Source organism: Diabrotica virgifera, chromosome 5, assembly GCF_917563875.1.
Source record: "Diabrotica virgifera virgifera chromosome 5, PGI_DIABVI_V3a".
Taxonomy (NCBI): domain Eukaryota; kingdom Metazoa; phylum Arthropoda; class Insecta; order Coleoptera; family Chrysomelidae; genus Diabrotica; species Diabrotica virgifera.
The window spans coordinates 35,311,109-35,335,528 of NC_065447.1; the positions used below are offsets into that span (position 1 = coordinate 35,311,109).

Sequence of the window (24,420 nt, forward strand, 5' to 3'; positions counted from 1 at the left end):
ACTTAGTTAGCAAATGTCAAGGACTTCCAAAATGGCTGAATAAAATACTTAATAAAATGTGTATTTACCGGGGTAGAACTCATTGGATATAGTATGCTCTAAAATTCTTCAAATCCACTGCTGCTGGATAACTTCACTATACTTTTATTGTAATATTTAATCAATTTGGAACTGAGAATTAGAGGTGAATAATTGAGTCTAATGACCCCGCACACTACGATTCAGACCGAACACTCGAGAAACAATGGCAATCCAAGGCTCACGTTCACAGCTGAATCCTTCGTACCCCTCTACTAAGCATTGGCTGTCAAAGTGGGGAAACCAATGTTGCCACGTTTTAAATGTGACGTCATCAAGCATTTAAAAATTCTGAGATGGGTTTAAGTTCTATTTGAATAAACATTGAAAGAAAATAATTCTGAAAATAATTAAATAATATTTTGGATAGTTAAATAATATCTTCCCATCAATAATCGATTCTATAAGGGGCGGAACGTCACATTCCCTTTCAACCACCAGAAAAAAAATTTTATTTAAAAAAATTTTTTTTTTTTTTTTTTCAAAATATTAAACTAGAGTAGTAGTGCTTAGTGTATCATTCCCCGTTGATTCGCAAGATTACAAATAATCACCACTAATAATCAAGGGAAAGTAGGATGGTCACTGCAGCAAATAACGGAAATTGCAAAATATGACCCGAAGTCCTAGTAAAAGTGCTAAAGATGAGACATAATTTATAATGACAAATAAGTGTCGAATTGGCAGTAAATCCAAAGTTGAACTATCCATGGACATCAGATTTATAAGGAGTATATCCAAGGACGAACAACCAGGCAAAGGTGAGAGCCAATTCATACCATAACGCAAGTACATATACTAAAGTCACCAATGAAATCAATAACTATAATAAGTGAAGAATCAAACACTCAATCCTAAATTGGACTAGCAATGGACACCAGATTCGTAATAGTATATCCAGAGAAGAACAACTAGGAATATTTATAGAATAATTTTCACCAATACCAACTAATATAAATAGTGAACATACCAAAGGAATGCAAACACATTAACCAAAATAAATGTGGAATCAGACACTCAATCCAAAGTCAGACTATCAATGGACAACAGATTCACAAAAACATATCCAATGAAGAACGACCAGGAAGATTTATGGACCAATTCACATCCATACTAAATCATATAAATAAATTAGGTCTACGTACACCCACATCCGGTAATACGAACCTATACAACCAAATAAACAAAATAAGTGAAGAATCGGACACTTAATCCAAAATCGGACTAGCAATGGACACCAGATTTATAGGAGCATATCCAAAGAAGAACGATCAGGAAGATTTATGGACCAATTCTCACTAATACTAAATAACTAACTAAATTAGCTCTAGATCTACCCTCATCCGGTAATATGAGCCTATCGAAACTAAATAGTAAAAATAAAGGATGAACTTATAAGTTCTATGACTCCATGGTAAATACAAAATATGACGGGAACGAGCTCCCAATCTTTCATAAGACTGTATATTCATGTGAACATACATAGGATTATCCAGGAGATATTCCTGAATCTAAGCAACAATTAATGCCTAAGGAAAGAAGAGGGAATCTACTAAAAAGAAAATCAATAATTTGTCCCAGTGGGTTAATCACTAACATTACGACTCTACGTCTATGGAAAGTCAAGCATCTATATACTATGAACTAAGAGACATAAAATAAGCAAACTAGACTTCCCTATTATCGTGTGAAAATGTGCCTGGAATATTTGGAACAATTGCACAAGAATGGTTAGGAAGTGTTGTACACCATTTCCCAACCAGAAATATTATCATGGATAAACATCTGCCTACTCTGACAAGAAAGACATGGATTACGAAATCGGATAGCAGTGATCAGTTGCTGAACTTCGAACCCACGTATTCACCAACTTTGAGCATTAACAGACTAGTTCATAAAAAGAAATATGAAGGACTCAAGAATTCATTTATAAATCAAAATTCCAAATTCATTCCAGAATCATCCTGTGGAGGAAGTAAGAATCCGAATTAATATAAAGTATTTAAGGTACCTGTGACAAATATCAATAAAGTAACCCAATAACAAATTAACAACCACAACTTCTTTCCAATATGGCAAATCCAATGACATGATATAAAAACAATAAAAAAAAATAATAGGTATGTAATCAAATATCCAAGATATAACACATAATCTAAGATATGGTAGTGTAACATAGCTCCATCTATATTAAGCAAGAATACTTGTATGAGCCCACACATCCAAATATCTTAATATATAATAATCAACAGCCCTTTTATTCTGAGAGGTTGAGTACAAAACTAAGAGTACAAGTGGAGGTTATTAACTTGGTAATACTACTGGCTGGATTAGTATTTGAGAATATTTGTCGATAATGACTCAAATGCAATCTATAATACAAAAAAATAATAATAAACTCATACAAGCGGTATTACACAAGAATTCGGTACCTAATAACTAATACGTGAGAAATCATCAAGCCATGCCGAAGGATAAAAATTGCTATGGTCAGGCATTATCTGGTGATTAACAATTTAAACTAAAATACTATACCATAATAAAACTAATTAAAGGCAAACACAGGAAGATATTAGCTTAAACAACCCTGTTAAGCTAATCTTCTTCCGATGAAGTTGAAGAATCCACATCGTCCATGGTGTTGTCAGGCAGTAAATCCTTTACATGAAATTGACCAATTCGCTTATTAGTCGAATTGTCCTTTAATTCATAAATCAAAGGAGATATTACCCTTGAGACAGTACATGGGACATATTTCTGGCAAAACTTTGCAGAAATGGCATCACCCTTATTGGATTTGACAAAATTGCGCTTTAAGACTCGATCACCAACAAAGAATCGCAGATCTCGTTTCCTCAAATTATAGTGCTGCTGGTTCCTTAGGTAAGAAGTTTTTAACTTCTTCCTAATGTCTGCGAAAATATGAGGTAACGTCTGGAGATCATCTAAGCGATGAAGTTTCTCAGATATTTGAGGAAGATTTTCGGAATTGTCTGAAATTACACCAAAATAATCACCTGATAAAGCCACATTCCTACCAAAATTCAAATATGCTGGAGAGCACTGGGTAACTTCATGGACAGAAGTCCTTATGGCTTGAGCTATGGAATGAATATATTGATCCCAAGCTCTGTGATCAGGGTAAGTATAGGACCTTAGAGCTGTGACAATACTGCGATTTACTCTCTCAGTATGATTTGCTTGTGGATGGTAGGCAGCATTATAAAAGGTCTTTTGAACCTTATATTTAGCTAGAAGATCTTTAAAGGCCTTCGATACAAACTGAGGACCGTTGTCACATGACACAATTTGAGGAACACCATACACCAAAAAGACTTGTTCCTCCAAATATTTTAAAATTGCTGGAGTTGTGGCCTGGCGAAGGGGACAAACTAAAGGAAATTTAGTGAAATAATCCACAACTACCAGGCAATAGGTATTACCCTTGTAACTCCGAGGATAAGGTCCAATGAGATCCATTGAGATCATCTGCCAAGGAAAATTTATGTTCCTGAAGGAACCCATAAGTCCAGCCTGTGGTAGGTTACTTGGTTTACAAGTAGCACAAACCATGCATTTAGAAATGTACCTTTTTATAGACTTCCGCATACCAGGCCAATAATATAATTCGGCAATACGGTGATAAGTCTTATAAAAACCAAAATGACCCGCCGTAACTTCATCATGAAACATATGCAGAATATTTTCCCTATTTGGCGTAGGTACAACTATTTTCCACTCCGACATATTGGATAAGGACTCTATCGGACTTAAGATGTGTTTGTACAGAATATTATTCTCTACCTTAAAATCAGGATATTTTTGTGGGTCTTGAGTGACCCTATCAATCATATTCTGATACCACATATCAGGACTTAAAGAGGACAGATCTAGGACATTAATATCATGGACACGTGAAAGAGCATCTGCGACCACTACCCCGTTTGCCTTTCTATGGACAATCTTATATGAATAGGCAGCCAGTTTGCATATCCATCGAGAAAGCCTCTGTGAAGGGTTTTTCATACTATGAAGCCATACTAAGGAACTATGATCAGTAATTATAGTGAAATTACGACCTTCCAGATAATAACGAAAAGCTTCTAACCCATGGATGATAGCTAAGAGTTCTTTCTCCGTAGTTGAATAGTTTTTCTGGGCCTTGTTCAACTTCTTACTAGTGTACGCTATGGGGTGTTCGGAGCCATCTTTCAACTGAAATAATACGCCTCCAGAAGCTGTATTAGAGCAATCTGTCATTAGATAAAAATGCTCATCAAAATTAGGTGACATCATAACCGGAGCGCTCGTTAAAGCATCTTTAACGCGCCTAAAAGCTTCGTCAGCCTCAGGAGTCCAAGTAATGGTCTGTCCCTTTTTCCTGTTCTTCAAAAGATCAGTAAGAGGTGACAACAAAGTAGAGTAGGACGGTACAAATCGCCGATAATAGCCACACATTCCCAATATCCTACGGACTTGGGTGGTGGTCTTTGGTATAGGAAAATTTTTGATAGCAACTATTTTCTCAGGATCAGTCCTCAGCCCCTGGTTATCCACAACATAACCCAAGAACTTAAGACTAGGGCGACAAAACTGACATTTATCCAGATTGACCGTTAGATTAGCTTCCTTAAGACGTAAAAATAACTTATCTAAAATTTCCATATGAAGGGAAAAATCAGGAGTGACAACCAAAATATCGTCTAAATAATAGAAAACATAGGGCTCTAACGGTGGACCAATGACTAAATCCATCAGACGACACATTGTCTGAGGAGCAGAAACAAGACCGAAAGGCATGGTGACAAACTGGAATAATCCTTTACCACTGACAGCAAAAGCAGTATACTTCTTGCTCTCTTCACTCAGTGGGATCTGTAGGAAGGCCTTAGACAAATCAATAGAAGAGATGTATTTGGCATTCTGAAGTTTGCTCAAAATCACATCTATTCTGGGGATAGGATAAGCATCCCTGTTAGTTGTGATACTGTTTAGTTTTCGACCGTCAAAGCAGATCCTGAAGGATCCATCCTTCTTCTTCGTTAACCAGAGCGGAGAACAGTAGGACGATGTTGAAGGTTCTATGATATTTAAAGCAAGCATCGAATCTACTTCCTTTTCTAAATCTGCCTGCCAGGCTTGAGGTATGGGGTACTGATATAATCTGAAAGGAGTGGGATTTCCCACTTCGATAGTGTGAGAGATTAACGACGTACGACCTAGTTTGTCTTTTGAAGAAAGAGTAGTAAATTTAGAGATCATACTCTCTAATTGCCTTTGTTCAGAGCTTGATAAACTAGCAAAATCGTGAATAGCACTAAGGGTAGATAAATTAAATTCAGATATGGAAAAAGAAAAATCAGAACAACTTAAGGTACTATTGAAAGCATTGAAAAAGTCCATACCTAAAATTATAGAATTCTGCACGGAAGGAATAACATAAAATGTAATTTCCCTACATAAATCTGCCACTGTGATTTTAATTTGGAGTTTGCCCGTAATGGACTGAACTGTACCATCTGCAGTAGATACTTGCAAAGATGAAATGGGCATAATGGGAATACTAGAATTTTTCAATAAATTTAACGAATGTGCCCCTATCAATGAAATATTAGAGCCACTATCTAACAAAGCTAAACACGATTGTCCTAAAATTTGAATAGGAAGATATGGCCTATTATCATTTTGTTTCCTAACTAATAACGAATTAATATCTAGATCTAAAGTATTTGGTTGTCTACAACCGTTATATGGAACTAACCCAGACGTATCATCATCATTAACAAAACTAGAATCTAATATAGATAATGGAACCACATTACTATCACAATTATTATTGTTACGTTGAACACTACCAATCAAAGAAGCGTTTGTAAATGACCATCTGTGATCATTTGAATCAAGCGAATCTAACGTATTATCTATAGAAATAAATTTCTGGTTTAATTTTGTTTTGTGGTGTGTGCTGCTTTCTTGAACGACACCCCTTTCCCTTTTCGTGAAGATGGGTTTGGGTTGCTGGATGTGCTTGGTCCAGCAGTTTCGTTTGACGATGGGGTTTGATTCCCTGATTGGATGTTGGACGGAGAAACGTTCAGGGGACGGACCTCCGACGTGTCGTTTCCCGAACACTTAGAACAGTTTCTTTTAAGGGTGTTCTCTCGGCCACAACCATGGCAGAAAATACGATTTTGAGGAATCCCACAATTGTAAAATGGGTGACCAGGCTGATCACAATTCCAGCAGACAAGAGAACTAACAACCGAAACATTATGTTCATGACCCTTATTTAGCCAAGAACGTTGCCTAAAGGAAGTTGGCTGAGAAGAAGAGTTAGAAGAGGATCGAGATGTGGATGGAGGTTGAGAAGACCAGGATAACGTTTCCTCCAAACGTTTGCATTTTATAGTAAGGTCATCAATGTTCTGAATGTCCATAAGAGCTAATTGTTGATGATAAAAGGGCAATAGACATTTAAGGATGATTTTAATTTTAGCTAAATCTGACAAAGGAGTGTCTAAACGACTACACATACCTAATATAGTATTAATAAACATAGTAACAGATTCCCCAGGTTTCTGCTTATGATTCTTAATTTGATCTAATAAATCATCCTGGAATGAATACGGAAGAAAATCCGACTTCAACTTTTTAATCAGATCAGACCAACAAGAAAAATTACCCCTGTTATTCATAAACCATGTAAAAGCGGTCCCGGTGAACAACTCAGCAGAAGCAGCAAACAAATCCTCTTCAGAAACACCTCTAGATATTCGAAGACATTCAACCCTTTCTAAAAATGACATCACATCAGTGTGCTGTTTTTCACCTGAAAATGAAATACCCCATTTGTGTACTTGAACAGGTTTGGAGTACGTAAAGCTAGGTACATTGACTGAAGCATTAGGAGTAGAGGTAGCAATGGGGTTAACTCTAGAATCAAGTTCACCCTCTAGTGTTAATATTTTAAGAGAAACAGACCTCTTGAACGGTTCCTGTTCTTCAGGACAGTGTAGCAAGTGTACACGGGCAGAAATATGGCCTAGACGAGATGTTAATCGCGCATACTCTGTATCCTTTACAGTTCCCCTAAACTTTTCGATTTTTTTAGACAAGCTGTCCAATGTTTCAGTGATTCCTTTTTGTTGTTCCTCAAAAGGAAGGGATACAGCTGAAATTTGGAGAAAACTTCTATTGCCAGCTTCTTGTTTCAAAGCACCTCTCAAAAGATTGCGTTTTTTATCGACAGTTGTCGACTCCTCTGGCATTATGTCCCGAATCTTTAATTCATAATCCAATTCATCCACCAGAAGATGTTCAGCTTTAAAAGCACACATGATGAGAGCAAAGTTATTGACAAATAGTCCAAAGAACAGAAATATGAAAAATATGAAAATATGAAAGTTTGCACGCAAAATTTATATAATATAAACCGAGAAAATATCAGCAACACACCAACAAAATCAAAATAGCCAGCAAAAAAAAAATATATATATAATGCAGTATATAATCTAATAAATAAGATCAAATAAATATATAAGATCAAATAAATGGATAAATAATCCAATAAATATTGTATACTCAAGTAAACCTACTACCTAAATACTGGAAGTAAATTTTTTTATTTATATGTAACTTACCACCACTCTAGAAAAAATATATATCTATAATAATAATAATAATAATCAACACTTAGTTGTACCTCCAACTATACCACTATTGACTGAAGAAATAAAATTGTTATATGAATTATATTATTAATAGCAATATTAAATATAAGTTCCCAATAAAAATTCAAAATCTAACCCAGAATGTAAGCTGCACAAACATATACTATAATGAGGTCCCAAAATATAAACAAAAATCAAAACAGCGTTTAAGAATACCTGATATGTATCAGAAATTAAAAATAAAATAAATAAGTAACAATATGTGTATAGGATACCAAACGGAAATAACAAAGAGATTTCAGATAAAAGAGAAGAATTGACCTAAATGAATACTGTCTCAGACCAAAGATAAAGCCACCACGTTGGAAAGCCGATGTAACAACTAGCTGATGATTTTCTGTTGGAGTGAATGAAAAGGGAGTGGTAAACTCCAACAGAAGTAGTAAAAAGAAGAAGATCTACTTAATGTAGCCAAAGGACAAAAATGTGTGGCTTCTCCGTTGAAGAAGCTGGAGTAACTAAAATACAACTTTGTAGTAGTATTTGTATGGAAGGATGCCAAGACAAAGAATATCGAATTGATACAGGACTAGAGATGAGAAATCATTAATAGATAGATATAACTTGAATGGCTAGCTAAATATGTATGAGAAGGGCCACTTGACACTCAAGGAAGGATTCGGCCAATTTGCACGGCTATTTTTGGCCAGACAATAGATTAAAGGAAGTGACAATGATGGCTCGAAAAGAAGATATGAAGATAATGTTCAGAAAATAGATAGAGTAAATATAATAATATACTGAAAATAGAATGAATTTTTGGGCGCCAGAAGAAGGATAACTAGGTTAACGCTCTTCCAGGTATTCTACGCTGCTATAGAGTATGTTAAATTTGTAGTACAAGTATGTGAAAAGTTATTAAAGATTATTAAATTATAAAATATACTACTAAAAATAAAGGAGTAATAAGAAAAAAAAATCACAATAAATGTATATTTATTGAATGTAACTACTAGATCTTTTTAACAATCTCTGAGTTAGGACAAGTAACTAGTGTGTAACTCTAACATGACAGGAAAAAGTGATACTAGTGAAAGTCAATTACAAAATCATCATACAACTATGATCTAAGAATACTCTTTATAAGGTTAGAAAAACTGACTACGGGTACCTCTAATACAGGAAGTACAACTTACAACTAGGTTAGTAGAACCCTCACCAAATAATAATTGTACGTTTATAATACGTACACCTTAATTAAATACTACCTGATACTATATATAACATATAAATACCTCACTGTGAGTGGGACAGGCACAAGCCTTATTGAATAAATAAACCTACGAGTGGATACACAGATCCTTTTCCTAACTCGTGGTTTATAATGGTAATAATAACAAGTGAAACCAAAAACTAATCTGAGGGATTAGAATCCAGAAGTTCATATGAATTTAATAAATTAAAGTTAAAGTTAAATAAAGTTAATAAGTTAAAGTTAAGTAAAGTTAATAAGTTCAAGTTAAATAAAGTTAATAATTACAATTTTGACTAATATGTGAAGTTAATTTTTAAAAATTTAATTAAACATATACTAAAATAATGGAATGAGTTTAAATAATTATACAAAAGTGGAACACAGCCTAAAAATAATCAAGATAAGAGTACCGACTACTATTATCAGGGAAAATATCTGAGCTCAGAAATTTATACCTTTATAGATTGCAGAGTGTTGGGGAACGCTATCAATTAAATATTATGTTGTAAAGAAAAAAAAACCTATAAAAAATATAAAGCAGGAAAAATGTGTGTGCAATTGAACTATAAAAAAAAATGTACTAAATATCACAAAACCAGTCTGTCTTTAATAAGAGCACAGTAAATGTTCCCAAACAAACCACTCTTTCCTAATCTTGAAGTTGATGTAATGAGCACCCAAGGGTGCTAACTCTCGCTAGCAGCTGTCCTGCTGGAGGTACAGGAGAGGAAGACCGGTAGAAAGCAGCTGAAGGTACTCAAAACTGTTGGAAAGCAGCTGGAGGTACTCAAAAAAAAGAAAATGTGGAAATAATCCAGGCTGGTCGCCTATTGATTGTTTCTCTCTGTGTGGTCTGGCCTTGGTGTTGTTGTAGGGTGGCTTTAAGATTTCATGGTAGGTGCTAAAAAAAACACAGTGTGGTGTTACTACCAATCTACCAATGTCAAAAAAAAGAAGCAAGAGATACGAGGAGGTGTTTTTATTCCTATGGGAATAAGAAGAAATAGGTCATTAAGTCCAAAAACTTGAATGACTAGACAGCTTGACCTTTTATCAGGTTGCTATCAGATGACCTTGGTCAAATAACACAAGTAATTTCCAATTGAAATACAAAATATAATTACTGTGAAAGAATATTTTATTATAATATATACACCGGTATATAGATATATTATACAAGGATAAAATATAGTAAGACTAAGCGATGGATACTTATTTGATCATCGTTCAAAAGATAGGAGTTCTGTAGACTTGAAAGGAATATAAAAAATGGAGTTTAAATTAGCTCTATTTTCCAACTGGAAGCACAAATTAACAACGAATATTGAATTATCTCTAGATGAGTTTGATCCATGAAAATAAAACATAAAAACCATGAAAATAGACTATGTGAAACTTAGTTAGCAAATGTCAAGGACTTCCAAAATGGCTGAATAAAATACTTAATAAAATGTGTATTTACCGGGGTAGAACTCATTGGATATAGTATGCTCTAAAATTCTTCAAATCCACTGCTGCTGGATAACTTCACTATACTTTTATTGTAATATTTAATCAATTTGGAACTGAGAATTAGAGGTGAATAATTGAGTCTAATGACCCCGCACACTACGATTCAGACCGAACACTCGAGAAACAATGGCAATCCAAGGCTCACGTTCACAGCTGAATCCTTCGTACCCCTCTACTAAGCATTGGCTGTCAAAGTGGGGAAACCAATGTTGCCACGTTTTAAATGTGACGTCATCAAGCATTTAAAAATTCTGAGATGGGTTTAAGTTCTATTTGAATAAACATTGAAAGAAAATAATTCTGAAAATAATTAAATAATATTTTGGATAGTTAAATAATATCTTCCCATCAATAATCGATTCTATAAGGGGCGGAACGTCACAGAAGCCCAAATCGGGTTTCGTTGTCAAAATACAAAATACTATTAAAATAAAACAAACATGTTGTTGCTAAGTAAAAAAATTCTTCTAATAATTTATTTAATCTGACTCATTTATATTGGCAATTCAGACGTATATTATACATTTCAAAGTAGAAGACTTTAAAATGATATCGCCAATATTTATGAGTTGCGTTCCTGGGACGACTTTACTAAAAGATAGTTCATTCGATTACATGAAATCAATCCCAACTCAAGAATATCCGTCGCAAAAAAATCATAGCATGTGATCTGTCTTTAAAAAGACAACCAAATGCAACGATGACAGTAAAATTCTCGCGTTAGAGATTCCATAGTAAATCACGAGGGAAAACCAGGAAAAAACCTCGTGATACTATCCCGACATCGTAAGTATTTGGTCTTACATTTAATCTACCTTCATAAAACTAATACCAAATTCTGACTTTAATATGTTTAAATTATAAATAATATTAATATTACATAGATATACAATAAGTAATACTAAAATATAAAATTTGTACTAACTCGATATGTTATTGACTTACTAATCGTGGTATTTTCCTTCTATTGACTTCCTCTTTCAGTATGGGTATTTTTTACAGGTACTTTTTAACACGTATTTTAATTACGCTAATATAAAAATAATAAACATTAAAATTAAAAAATGACGTTTTATTAAACCTAATCTAACAAATTACGACATTTTAATAGCTGATCGGGGTTTGACTAGTCAAACCCCGATTTCATAAAATTAAATTTCGACCTTTGCCTGACCAACTTAGTCTCTCCTAGGATTGACTAGTCAAATGTCGAAACTGTAATTAATTTCCGGCTTTGACTAAGACCGTCAGTCAGACCTGAGGATTGCCTAGTCAAACCTAGGAGTGCCTGAAATTCGGGCTTTGACTATAACATATATACCTAGGTCACACGATCAAACTAGGCAAAGAGAATCAAACGGCAGAGATAACTAGAAGAATACGAATGACTTGGGCAGCGGTAGGAAGACTCAGTGATGTGTTGAAAAATAAAAAGATTGCTATAAATCTAAAGAAAAGAATATTCAACAGTTGTATTCTATAAGTCTTGGTTTATGGAATGGAGACCATGACACTTGCAGAGTTATCAGCCAATAGATTAAGAAAGAACAACACAGAGGGCTATCGAACGAGCTTTGTTAGGAGTGTCTCTGTCATCTAACATAAAAGTGGGGAGAATCTGGCACCAAATAGCACAAAACAGAGAAAAGTGGAGAACTCATGGGAAGGTCTTTGTCCAGGACTGGATGCAAACAGGCCGAAGAACAAGAAGAAGACATATATAATTTTAATATTATATTTTATTTTGATGCCCGAACTAACTTACTCGGACCAACGTGAGGGTAGAAATATCCTTTTTACATTTTCTCCGAAGACAAAACACGACATTTTTAAAGTACATATACGTTTTTATTTTTGTTTCATCTACATTCTAATACATATCTACATATTATTGAGTTGGGTTAAGTTAGCTTACTGACTTGAGAGATTTCGATATAATCATGCTCATGAAATGTAAAAAATGTTTAATTTATAGGGGAGTGCATATAGATTTTCACTTCGGAAAAAATCAAACAAGATAGAACTTTCTGTAATTTCATTAAGAAATGTTTAATAAACAACATATCAAAAAGTTCTACTCGAGAAGTGGGTGCTTCATTTTTTATTAAACAAATGAACTACGAAATTAGTTTTTTTTAAATAACTCAGAAAATATAAATTCTAGAAAAAACTGACTTGACCATTGAAAAATTCAGAAAATTTTACAAAAAAATTCTTATATAAACAATTTTCTAAAATTAAATCTGTATCTTCTATAATTTTTTATTTATAACGCTAAAGTCACCCTTCTCACAAACATTGGCACACTGTAAACTAACGTACGGCGAAGTGCACGGTTGAGTTATTTTAATGTAATTCTTTAACAAATCGATCAAATGAAATTTTACAAATTGAACATGAAAGATGAATAATTAAGCTACCTTATGGTTATAATAGAAAGAAATAAAATTGATGGGCATAAGTACGGTGTGGGCGGAAACTGAGCCTTAGATGAATTTTGTTTAAAAATGATTTAAAAATGTGTAACTAATACAATGTTTCTTATAAAACTCTCAATTTTGCACAACTTACCTTTCAATCATCTTACTAAATGATGTTTCATTCAAAAAAAAATCTCAAAAATTTAATTCAAATGATATGACGTCTCAAAAAATATAATTTTTGAAATCTTCGTAGTTTTATAGAATTACCACCACTTTAAGACGGTATTACTCAAAGTTTGAACAAATCTACTACAGTTTTATAAGTGCTTTTTTAATGCTTAGGATGTAGTCTTTAAAATGCACTAAATTATTTTACTTTAGAAATGAAATATTGTATTTCTTTTTAAGAAAATTAAGAAAGATAACAAAAATGTAATACAAAAACCGAAAATTACCAGCTAGAAAAATGTTTATACAAAGTGATCAAAACTTTTTTCTGCAAAACTTACCCAAAATACATTTAATAATAAGCTTCAACAATAATAAATGTTCAGCAAAATTTTTTTTAGCTCTTTACAGTATGTCTACGTAACTTGGAACCTTTTGATAACTTTTTTATTATCAGTTTTACGAAAAAAAGTTATTCTTTATAAAATACTCGGCATCGTATATTATCTAAGATGCAATTATCAAATATCAAATTTAATTAATGTTATACGAGGTGTGTCAAAAAATATGAATTTCACTCAAGAATAAAGTACCTTTACATTTCAAAATATCGAAAATTATTATTAAGAAAGTTGTTTGGAATTAAAAAAATGGTTTTAGTTTTCAATTACATCCTTCTAATTAAAATATTGTGAATAATAAAAGCACTTACCTCTTAAGAAGGATTCATATTTTTTACATACCTCGTATAAAATTAAAAATGTATGATATCTGATGGTTGTATCTTAGATTTTAGACCAGGGAGAGCATTTTATGAAGAATAACTTTTTTTCGTAATAGTGATAATATAGTATATTACATACCTAGCGGGAAAGTACTCTATTTCAGCCGAGCGGCAAGGTAGTTTACCGAGGCGCGAAGCACCGAGGTAAACTACAGACGCGAGGCTAGAATGAGTTCCCGCGAGGTTTTTATACTATTTTACTCACAATCGGTTAGTAGTTTATGGATTACTAATACTCACAATCTACCAATAATAATTTCGTTTCAAATATCTGTATCCATTTTAATTATGTGATAAGATGAATTATTTTAAGTAACCTGTGAGATCGTTGCTAGGTAACAAAACAGGTTTGTTGAATCTGACATTTAGGCGATACACGACGCCATTAATTGTACATATAATCAAATTGTGTTTATTTTACAAAAATGTCTGATAGTGAATTTGAATGTACGCCACCAGAACTGCGGGAGATGTATGAACACCTATGAACTATACAGTAAATGGTGCGTAAATACATCATCTATTTCTGAAACTCATAATTTTGAGCAACACGGTCTTACTTTAACCGTTAATAGTAATCATAATTCCAATGTAACTATTAATATTTATAATTCCAAATAGTTTTCTTTTTGTTATTGTTGTTTCTTGGGATGTAAGGGATAGTGATGCGCAACGTATAGCCTCTCCTATCCAAATGTCAACCTCACCTGCCCGTGTAATGGTCTTGATACTGACCTTTCGGTGCATCCTGCCAGATAACAAACGAGGCTCTGACGTCCGAGCGATTGCCGGTATAAGCAATCCCCCCACTTACTGGCCAACGGCTTCGGGCGGATGAGCTGATAAGTGGAAGGGCACCTTTTTGTCCTGAGATTGATAAATCGGTCTCGAAGGCGGATGAACCTAATAACAACGTAACGGTCAACGGCATAAAGATGCAGAAGGCAACGGGGAACCACTGCATTAAAGACTCGGAGAGTACCCCTAGTACAATTAGCATGACTACGACAAATCATAGAAACGATATTACTGATCATGGAACTCGGATACCAAGATCCGGCAGAGAAGGACAATCACAAGACGGCAAGGCCTTCTCGGTCGCCAGCAGAAGAAATCCTTGCCAATATAGTGTAAAGATAAACCTCACGATCTGCACATGGAACGTTAAAACATTATACGAGGCAGGTAAGACTCATAATGCAATCAAGGAGATGGATAGACTATCAGTAGACATAATGGGAATAAGTGAAATGAGATGGACGAACTCTGGGCAATGTAAAATTAATGATCATCACATATATTATTCAGGTAACCCTAATGGAAGACACGAAAATGGGGTAGGTATAATCTTAAATCAAGAAACTGCCAGACATGTTAAAAATTTTGTACCTATATCGGAAAGAATACTCCTCCTTCAACTTAATACCTACCCAATTACAACTAACATTATCCAGGTATATGCCCCTACAGCTGACAAACCGGACGAGATAATTGAAGCATTTTATAATGAACTATCCAACACCTTAAAATGCCTCCCCAAAAAGGATTTAACTTTGATTATGGGTGATCTAAATGCTAAGATTGGTAGGGGACAATCGGGAGAATTCATAGGGCAATTTGGACTTGGAGAAAGAAATGAGCGAGGAGACCGACTGGGTGAATTTGTGGCAGAAGAAGAGTTTGTGATTACTAACACTTACTTCAAACTCCCTTACAGAAGATTATATACATGGAAATCACCTCAAGACACTCCAGGCCGCATAGTGAGAAATCAAATAGATTACATCATGATTAATAAAAGATTCCGTAACAGCATAACATCAGTCAAGACATACCCAGGAGCTGATATCAAGTCAGACCATAACCCACTGATTGGCAAAATTAAGCTCAGGCTAAAGAAGGTTAGACGTAGTGTCAATCCAAAATTCGACATAAGGCTATTAAAAGACCAAAACACAGAACAGAGTGTAAAACGGTATATACAGAACAACTTGAATACCGTTATTCAATCGGATGTAATGGACCAGGAGATAGAAAAGTTGCATACAGTTTCACAAGACATACGTGAGAAATTCCTCAAACCACCAAAAATAAAGAAGAAATCGTGGATGACAAACGAGATTTTAGATATGATGGAAGAGAGGCGAAAGTCCAAAGATCAGGACATGTCATTATACAAAAGAATAGATAAAGATATCAAAAAAGCAATTAGAATAGCTAAGGATACACGACTAAGAGAACAGTGTGCGGAAATCCAGCAATTGCAACATAAACACGATTCATTCAATATGCACAAAAAAGTTAAAGAAGCTGCAGGCTTATACAAACCTAGAAGAGTTGGGTGTTTGGCAGATAACCAAGGCAAACCACTGTTAAGTGTGGAAGAAAAACTAGACACGTGGAAGAAATATGTGGAAGTAACTTTTGCAGATGAAAGGCAGAATACCATTGAAGACATTGAATGCCAAACAGGACCCCCGATTACCATTGAAGAAGTCACGTCAGCTATTAAAACAACTAAAGATGGTAAAGCTGTAGGGCCTGACCAGTTTTATGTAGAATTCCTAAAACTTATGGATGAACAAGGAATAAAATGGATAACAACCGTATTCAACAAAATATACGTAACTGGAAAAATACCCCAAAGCTGGTTAAAGTCGACCTTCGTAACTTTACCCAAAAAAGTAAATGCCAAAACATGTGAAGACTACAGAACAATTAGCCTAATGAGCCACTTACTCAAAACGTTTCTGAAGGTGATACATGGCAGAATATATAAAAAATGCGAACAACAGATATCATGGACGCAGTTTGGATTCCGCGATGCCTTAGGCACCCGAGAGGCTCTATTCGCTGTCCAAGTGCTTATGCAAAGATGCAGGGATGTTGACTGTGAAGTGTATATTTGTTTTATCGACTACAAAAAGGCGTTTGATAGAGTAAAACATGATAAACTCATAAACATCTTGAAAGAAGCGGGAGTAGATGATAGAGACTTGAGAATCATATATAATTTGTATTACAACCAAACTGCCAATATTAAAGTGGAAGACCAATTAACAGAGGCAGTCTCCATAGATAGAGGAGTGAGGCAAGGATGCATTCTGTCCCCGGTGCTGTTTAATATATACTCTGAATGTATCTTCGAGCAAGCGCTGGGAGAACTACAGGAAGGCGTATTAGTCAACGGAGTGCGTCTGAACAACATTAGATATGCCGACGACGCTGTAGTTTTTGCAGACAGTCTAGATGGTTTGCAAAGAATAATGTCGCGCATATCAGATATAAGTAGAGAATACGGACTTGATCTCAATACGAAAAAAACAAAGTATATGGTAGTCAGTAAGCGCGAAATATTAAATACACAGCTTTTGGTTAACCAACAACTAATTGACAGGGTCGACAGCTACGCATACCTTGGTACCAACATAAACAGCCAGTGGGACCACTCAAGTGAAATAAAACAACGCATAGGAAAAGCGAGATCAGCGTTCATAATGATGAAGTCTCTTTTCAGAAGCCACGATTTACCTCTTGCTACCAAAATCTCTATCATCAGATGCTATGTATTTTCTACGTTATTATACGGAGTAGAGGCCTGGACACTTTCCGAGGCTTCTTTGAGAAAACTCGAGGCATTTGAGATGTGGTGTTACAGGCGCATTTTGAGAATTTCGTGGGTGGATCGTGTGACTAATATTGAGGTTCTACGTAGAATAGGCAAGGAATGCGAGATTATTAACATAATCAAAGAGCGCAAACTAGAATATCTTGGCCATGTTATGAGGAATGAACAGAGATATGGCTTGTTGCAACTCATTCTTCAAGGCAAGGTATTTGGAAAGAGAGGACCAGGGAGAAGAAGAATATCTTGGCTTCAAAACCTGAGAAAGTGGTTTAATACATCGACAACCGGACTATTCAGAATAGCAGCAAGCAAAGTTAGGATAGCCATGCTGGTCGCCAACATCCGGAACGGATAGGCACCTTAAGAAGAAGAAGATTGTTGTTTCTTAATTAAATAAATGTTGAGTGGATTCTATTCTTTCTAAACCATCTTTTAATCAAAAATGACATTGACATTTGCAGGTAGAAAAGTGACAGATGCTAGCCGGGAAAGTAGTTTCCCGGCTAGCTGGGAAAGTAAAGTAAGTAATAAGTCGCTTCCTGATTACTTCAAAGGTTAGAAATCCATAAATTACTAACCGATTGTGAGTAAAAATAGTTATCATAATTGTAATAAAATGATCCGTAAATCCTTATCCGTAATTTGAGAAAAAATTGATTTTTTTTTTCGATAAGAATGATGTAATTGTATATTTAGACATAGTTACTAATTTCAAACAACTTTTCATAATAGCATTTTTTGATATTCTGGAATATACAGGTACTTTACTCTTTAACGAAATTCATATTTTTCACATAACTCGTATAAAATTGATAAAATTTGATATCTGATGGTTGAGTTTTAGATTTTTGACTATCCAGAGCATTTTATTAAGAATAACTTTTTTTCGTAAAATTGATAATAAAAAAGTTTTCCATGTGGTTCCTAGCTACGCAGACACTGTATAAGAGGTTCTGTATAAGAATTTTCAAATTGCAATGCCATATTCGGATTCAGCATAATCAAAAACAAAATAGAAACATATTTGATCGAAGTAAAATGATGAATTTAACGATATTTTTAAAATTATTTATACAAAACAATTGTTATTGTTTAAACAAATAATAAACAATTAGCGGCCAAATCTGCGACTAGAACTTTTTACTTTAACCTTCCGGTGACCAACCTTTTTTTTGTTACACGGATGACCAAGGGGCGGAAAAATGACCCCATGTCAAAAATGTCAAAAATGACAATTAACAAAAAAATGAAGTTTTTTTTATGGCATGGACTTTATGTCATTCAGCCAGTCACAACATGAGTATTAGTGTCATGTGTAGTGTGTATGTTGAGTAAGTGTCGTGTTACTTTGCAAAGTCGACGTCATTAGCGTAAAACTACTTAGAATTACACATAATAGACGGTATTTTACTAAACATCAACTTCAGAATATATTTTTTATTCATAAAATATAGGGAATTTTTTTTATTTCAAAATATGAGGATATCTAGAATGATATTAATGTCCAATAAAAAAATAATGAGTTAAAAATTGAAAATACTTTTGAATTTATTAAAGAAAAACATACGCTGGGGTCCAAATTTCCCCCGCTTGGTCCGAAGGTTAACATCTATGTAAACTAACAAAAAAATTTTAGAAAAATATAAGCTTGTTTGAATTTTTCCGAAACAATGCATGTTTTCGATCTAATTGCACTCCCCTATTATATCTATTTCTGGGTCAGGGTCTGGCAGGTATGTTTTGCTAACGTTTGCTTGTATAAACTTATTTCTACATGCAAATAATGTAAGATTCCTTGTTCCAGATAAAAGAGAGACACGTGTATACCTACTTCATAACATAAGGAATATGATGAACATGTAACCGCAAATAAATTATACACGACATAATAAAGAGATCGAAAGAGGAGTCTAGGCATTAGAAAACTTACAGTGTATAAACGAATCGACACGAAACAGAAAAAACGACCATGAAGGCTACATCATAAAACAAACAGAACTAGTTTTCAATCGGTTGACCGATTATCATCAGTGTTTCCTAAAAAGTGTATAACCTGATAAAATGATGCAAAGTATTTAAAATTTTGACTACGATCTTAATAGTTATAGGTTATACTCACTTGAATCTAACATGCTAACCACCAAAGTAAAAATATGAGGGTAAAAACCCTTTAAAATTAATCCGTCATAGGAACATATAAAATTGATGTGATTTTACATATGATGGATGTACAAAATATTTAATGTTTCACGCCCTAGGTACCATTGAGCTAAATATGACTTGTTCACATCATGGCTGTGTAGAAGCAAGTTACTTTGATAGCGGAAATCCTGAATAGTGACCTGACAGAAATGACAGTTCCACAGGAAGTTAAAATTTCCCTGTTGGATCCTGTGGATCCAACTTCCGTTGGATTCGTTGGATTCCCTAACTTCCTGTGGAACTGTCATTTCTGTCAGGTCACCATTCAGGATTTCCGCTAACAAAGTCATTTGCTTCTACACAGCCATGATGTGAACAAGTCATATTTAGCTCAATGGTACCTAGGGCGTGAAACATTGGATATTTTTTACATCCATATGTAAAGTCACATCAGTTTTATATGTTCCTATGACGGATTAATTTTAAAGGGTTTTTACCCTAATATTTTTACTTTGGTGGTTAGCATGTATGATTCAAGTGAGTATAACCTATAACTTCTTAAAATCATAGTCAAAATTTTAAATAATTTGCATCATTTTATCAGGTTATACACTTTTTAGGAAACACTGATGATGATCGGTCAACCGATTGAAAACTAGTTCTGTTTGTTTTATGATGTAGCCCTGTATAGGGATTTTAACAAATATACCTTTTATAAAGGATTTCATGGTTTTTTGTAATAAAAGGTATACAGCCAACTACAGGAAAATTTTTTCCTCGTGGACTTTTAGAAAAAAAGAATGAAATAAACCCATAAACAGAATGGGAAAGACACGTGTGTCCAAAATAGCACAAGATAAATCACCAATATGAGGTGACTTCCATAGAGGTATCAATCCGCCAATGAACAAGCAAAATTGCTTATAAAGAGGAAGAAGAGAAAATGAAGACATAATAAAGCAAAAATACAGGAGGCAGCAAAAGAAGCAATAGGAACAATTTATCAACAAGTAAAACTACGACACCAATAGTAATCAGAAGGGATATAGGAAAATGTTGCTGAATAGAAACAAATATAATCATTGGTAGTAAAATGGTTAGTAAACTATACAAAATGAGACAGGGAGATAAAAAGAAAAAATTTAAATATAGAAAAACCAAGCATGGGAACATAACTGCGAAGAAAAGAGTGTATTATGTAAAAAATGCAATATTTCTAATCAACATGAGAGATTGGGAAGCACATTATAAGAAACCGTTCTGGAGATTGATCAGAGTACCAGTGGTATAAAAGTGGATTTCTTCTGAGGAAGTTGATGTTATACGAATATCTGTAAATATATACTGTGAAAATAAAATAACTAATAGTATTTTTTTACACCCGAAGCTTAATTTCAATAAATACTTACCCTAAATAGGTTAGTAACAACAATTTGTTTGAATGTTTTATTTCCTAGATGCTGTGGAAAGGACGTTGATATAAGATCTTTAGTAGTAATCTTATTAATACGTCCCACATTCCGCAGTTTTGAAGTTTTAAGAGATTTTTTGAACGTTTTTTTACCTGAAAATATAAATTATGTAGAAATTGTTTAATGAAATTTTAGGTACACATTTTAATTTGAGTGATAGAGTGGAACTTTAAAAACTAGAAGTTAGAACTTTTTAGACCAGTCAGAAGGTCTTTGTTGCAAAACCCGTTCTGTACCAATATGTCATTTTAAATTCAACATTATTAGACCAGGGCGCATCTGTAAAAATATTAATACATTTGGACGTTGAGAGGTGACTCATATTTTTTGCAGAAATTGCTTGAAAATGACTCATATAATAATATTTGAGATATCCTCCCACTCAAAAAGGTCCGGAACATTGTTTAAATAATCAAAATGTCAAAAAATGAAGGAAAAATTCGATTTTTTCTTGGCTTTTTGATTATAACTTTGAAAGTATTCATTTCTGAGAAAAGTTGTACTAACATAAAAGTTGCGCAATTAAATTTCCTACAATATACAATTCATTAAAATTTTTAAAAATTGTCATCCTTGTTGAAAAAGAGCAATAATTGCGAAAAAACGATAAAAAAACAAGTAATCGTATTTTACGTTTTTCAGCCATTTATGCTACACTTAGGACCTTCATATTTTACCAAGAAAAACTTTATAATATAAGAAAACAATACTGTGAATTTCATTAAGATCGGTTCAACATATTTTGCAAAATAAATTTTGCAATCCAACTTTTGCAAAAAAAAATATTTTTTTTCAAAATCACGCAAGACTGAATATAATGCAGCCAGCAAGTTTAATTTTTTTTACATATAGAAGATTACCGTACCTTTCATTTGCAATTTGCAAAATTAAAATCGGTTAACCACTACGGCGTCAGAATTTTTTTTAAATACTCATTTTTTTGGTACTACGCGCAGGACAGCTGATAGTTTGCTCTGATTGGGCATTCCAATAACCTTTGATAATGATTGACAAATTTTAATTTTTAGTACATTTCGATATAGATAAATAAATTTGCTTATTGCAAAATAAAAACACATGCTCTGTACCTGTACTTTGAAGTAACACTTTTTTGGCAAAAACTTTCTTTGTTCATATATTTTAAGTTAGAGAATAAAAGTTTATTATTTTTAAACATATGCAACTGTTTAAACAATATTTCACAAACAATAATCAAAACAGTTTGATTTTTGTGGAATTAAAATATTAAAATACAACAAAATATAGTGTAAGAATTTGAATTTTGGTGGAAATCAACTTGTGTGAATCGAACACCGCTGTCCTGCGTGTTGCACCAAAAATTAATGTTTATTTAAAAAAATTCCTGACGCCGTGATAGTTAATGGATTATAATTTTAAAAATTGCAAATGACAGGTACGGTATTTTTCTATACGTAAAAATAATTTCAACTTGCTATCTGCTTTATTTTTAGTGTCGCAACATATTGAATAAATGAATTTTTTTTGCGGAAGCTGGATTGAAAAATTTATTTTGCACAATTTATTGCACCGATATTAATGAAATTTACAGTATTTTTTTACTATATTATATTGTTTTTCTGGGTAAAATATGAAGGTCCTAAGTGTAGCATAATTGGTGGAAAAACGTAAAATGCAAACACTTGTTTTCTATGGGTTTTAAGGGTGACAATTTTTAAAATTTGTAGCCAATCTTATATTGTAGGAAATTTAATTACGCAACTTTTATATCCGTATAGTCCATGTGGTGAGACCGCTCCCGTCTGAAAAAAATTTCTGATTCGGTTTCTTTGTGGATTCCTATTCAAAAATGTCCCCTTTAAACAAATCTGAAGGGTGCCGGACGGAATTTTTGGGTAGAAATTGTTTAAACAATTTTTTTAAACAAATACAAAATATCGTGTTTTTTTGCTCTGGAAGATATATTTTTAGATTTTTTGGGTCAATCTAAACAAGAAAGGTATCCTGTAAATTTTCTCAGAAATTGATAGTTTTTGAGTTATAGGCGATTTAAAATCTGAATAATACGAAAATACGCATTTTAGAGCCTTAAAAACTCATATTCATATTAGTATTTTTGAGGTTGCCAGATACTTAAATTAAAGACTAAATATTCAGCTTCAACATTCTGAAGAGTGATCGCGTCTAACTTTAATTTATACCGTTGTTTTTTAATGGTTAAACATGCGTATTTATCCGATTTTTTTGCCGGTGCGGCGCGCTACCTTTCAAAAATCTCCTATTTTCCTCCGAAAAATATTTTTTCTAGATTCTTTGGGACATTCTAAATAAAATAAGTTTCTTGACATTTTTCTCAAAAGTTAATAGCTTTTAAGTTATAAGCGATTTAAAATCTGAAAAATGACAAAAAAACGCATTTTCGGATTTTAAATCGCTTATAACTTTAAAACTATTAACTTTTGAGAAAAATATCAAGAAACTTATTTTATTTAGAATGTCCCAAAGAATCTAGAAAAAATATTTTTCGGAGGAAAATAGGAGATTTTTGAAAGGGAGCGCGCCGCACCGGCAAAAAAATCGGATAAATACGCATGTTTAACCATTAAAAAACAACGGTATAAATTAAAGTTAGACGCGATCACTCTTCAGAATCTTGAATCTGAATATTTAGTCTTTAATTTAAGTATCTGGCAACCTCAAAAATACTAATATGAATATGAGTTTTTAAGGCTCGAAAATGCGTATTTTCGCATTTTTCAGATTTTAAATCGCCTATAACTCAAAAACTATCAATTTCTGAGAAAATTTACAAGATACCTTTCTTGTTCAGAATGACCCACAAAACTCAAAATTTTATGTTCCGGGGCAAAAAAAAACGTGATCTTTTGTATTTGTTTAAAAAAATTGTTTAAACAATTTCTGCCCAAAAATTCAGCCCGGCACCCTTTAGATTTGTTTAAAGGGGACTGTTTAGGCAATACGTAAAGTATCCTTAACAATAGTAACCTATACTTATTGTACGGTTATAGAGTATATTCCCATAGGTAAGCTGGTTAAGAGTAGATAACGATTTTTCATATGTAATTTAAAGTATTATCTGCATAAATGGCACAAAGAATATTTGCTACGAGAGGTATATGGTTCAAAATGCATACAGTATCACGACTAATAAGTTATGTTCACATACATGTAGAGTACTTACAGTTTTATTCCTTGATGACGTGTCACATCAGAGCTCTGATTGAATTCCATAATCCATTTGGTTCATTTGTAAGGCACTCACTAATACGCTAAATAAATCATCGTCGA

General features: G+C 33.5%; 1 protein-coding gene across 2 annotated transcripts in view; it reads right to left on the bottom strand.

The window, feature by feature from the left end:
* LOC126885674 (uncharacterized) overlaps positions 1-24,420 on the bottom strand; it is a 228,615-nt gene that overhangs the window by 84,140 nt on the left and 120,055 nt on the right. For both annotated transcript variants that reach the window (XM_050652369.1, XM_050652368.1), the window contains exon 11: positions 21,070-21,224. In XM_050652369.1, the coding sequence (XP_050508326.1) occupies positions 21,070-21,224 (155 nt within the window). The remainder of the gene's footprint in view (positions 1-21,069; positions 21,225-24,420) is intronic.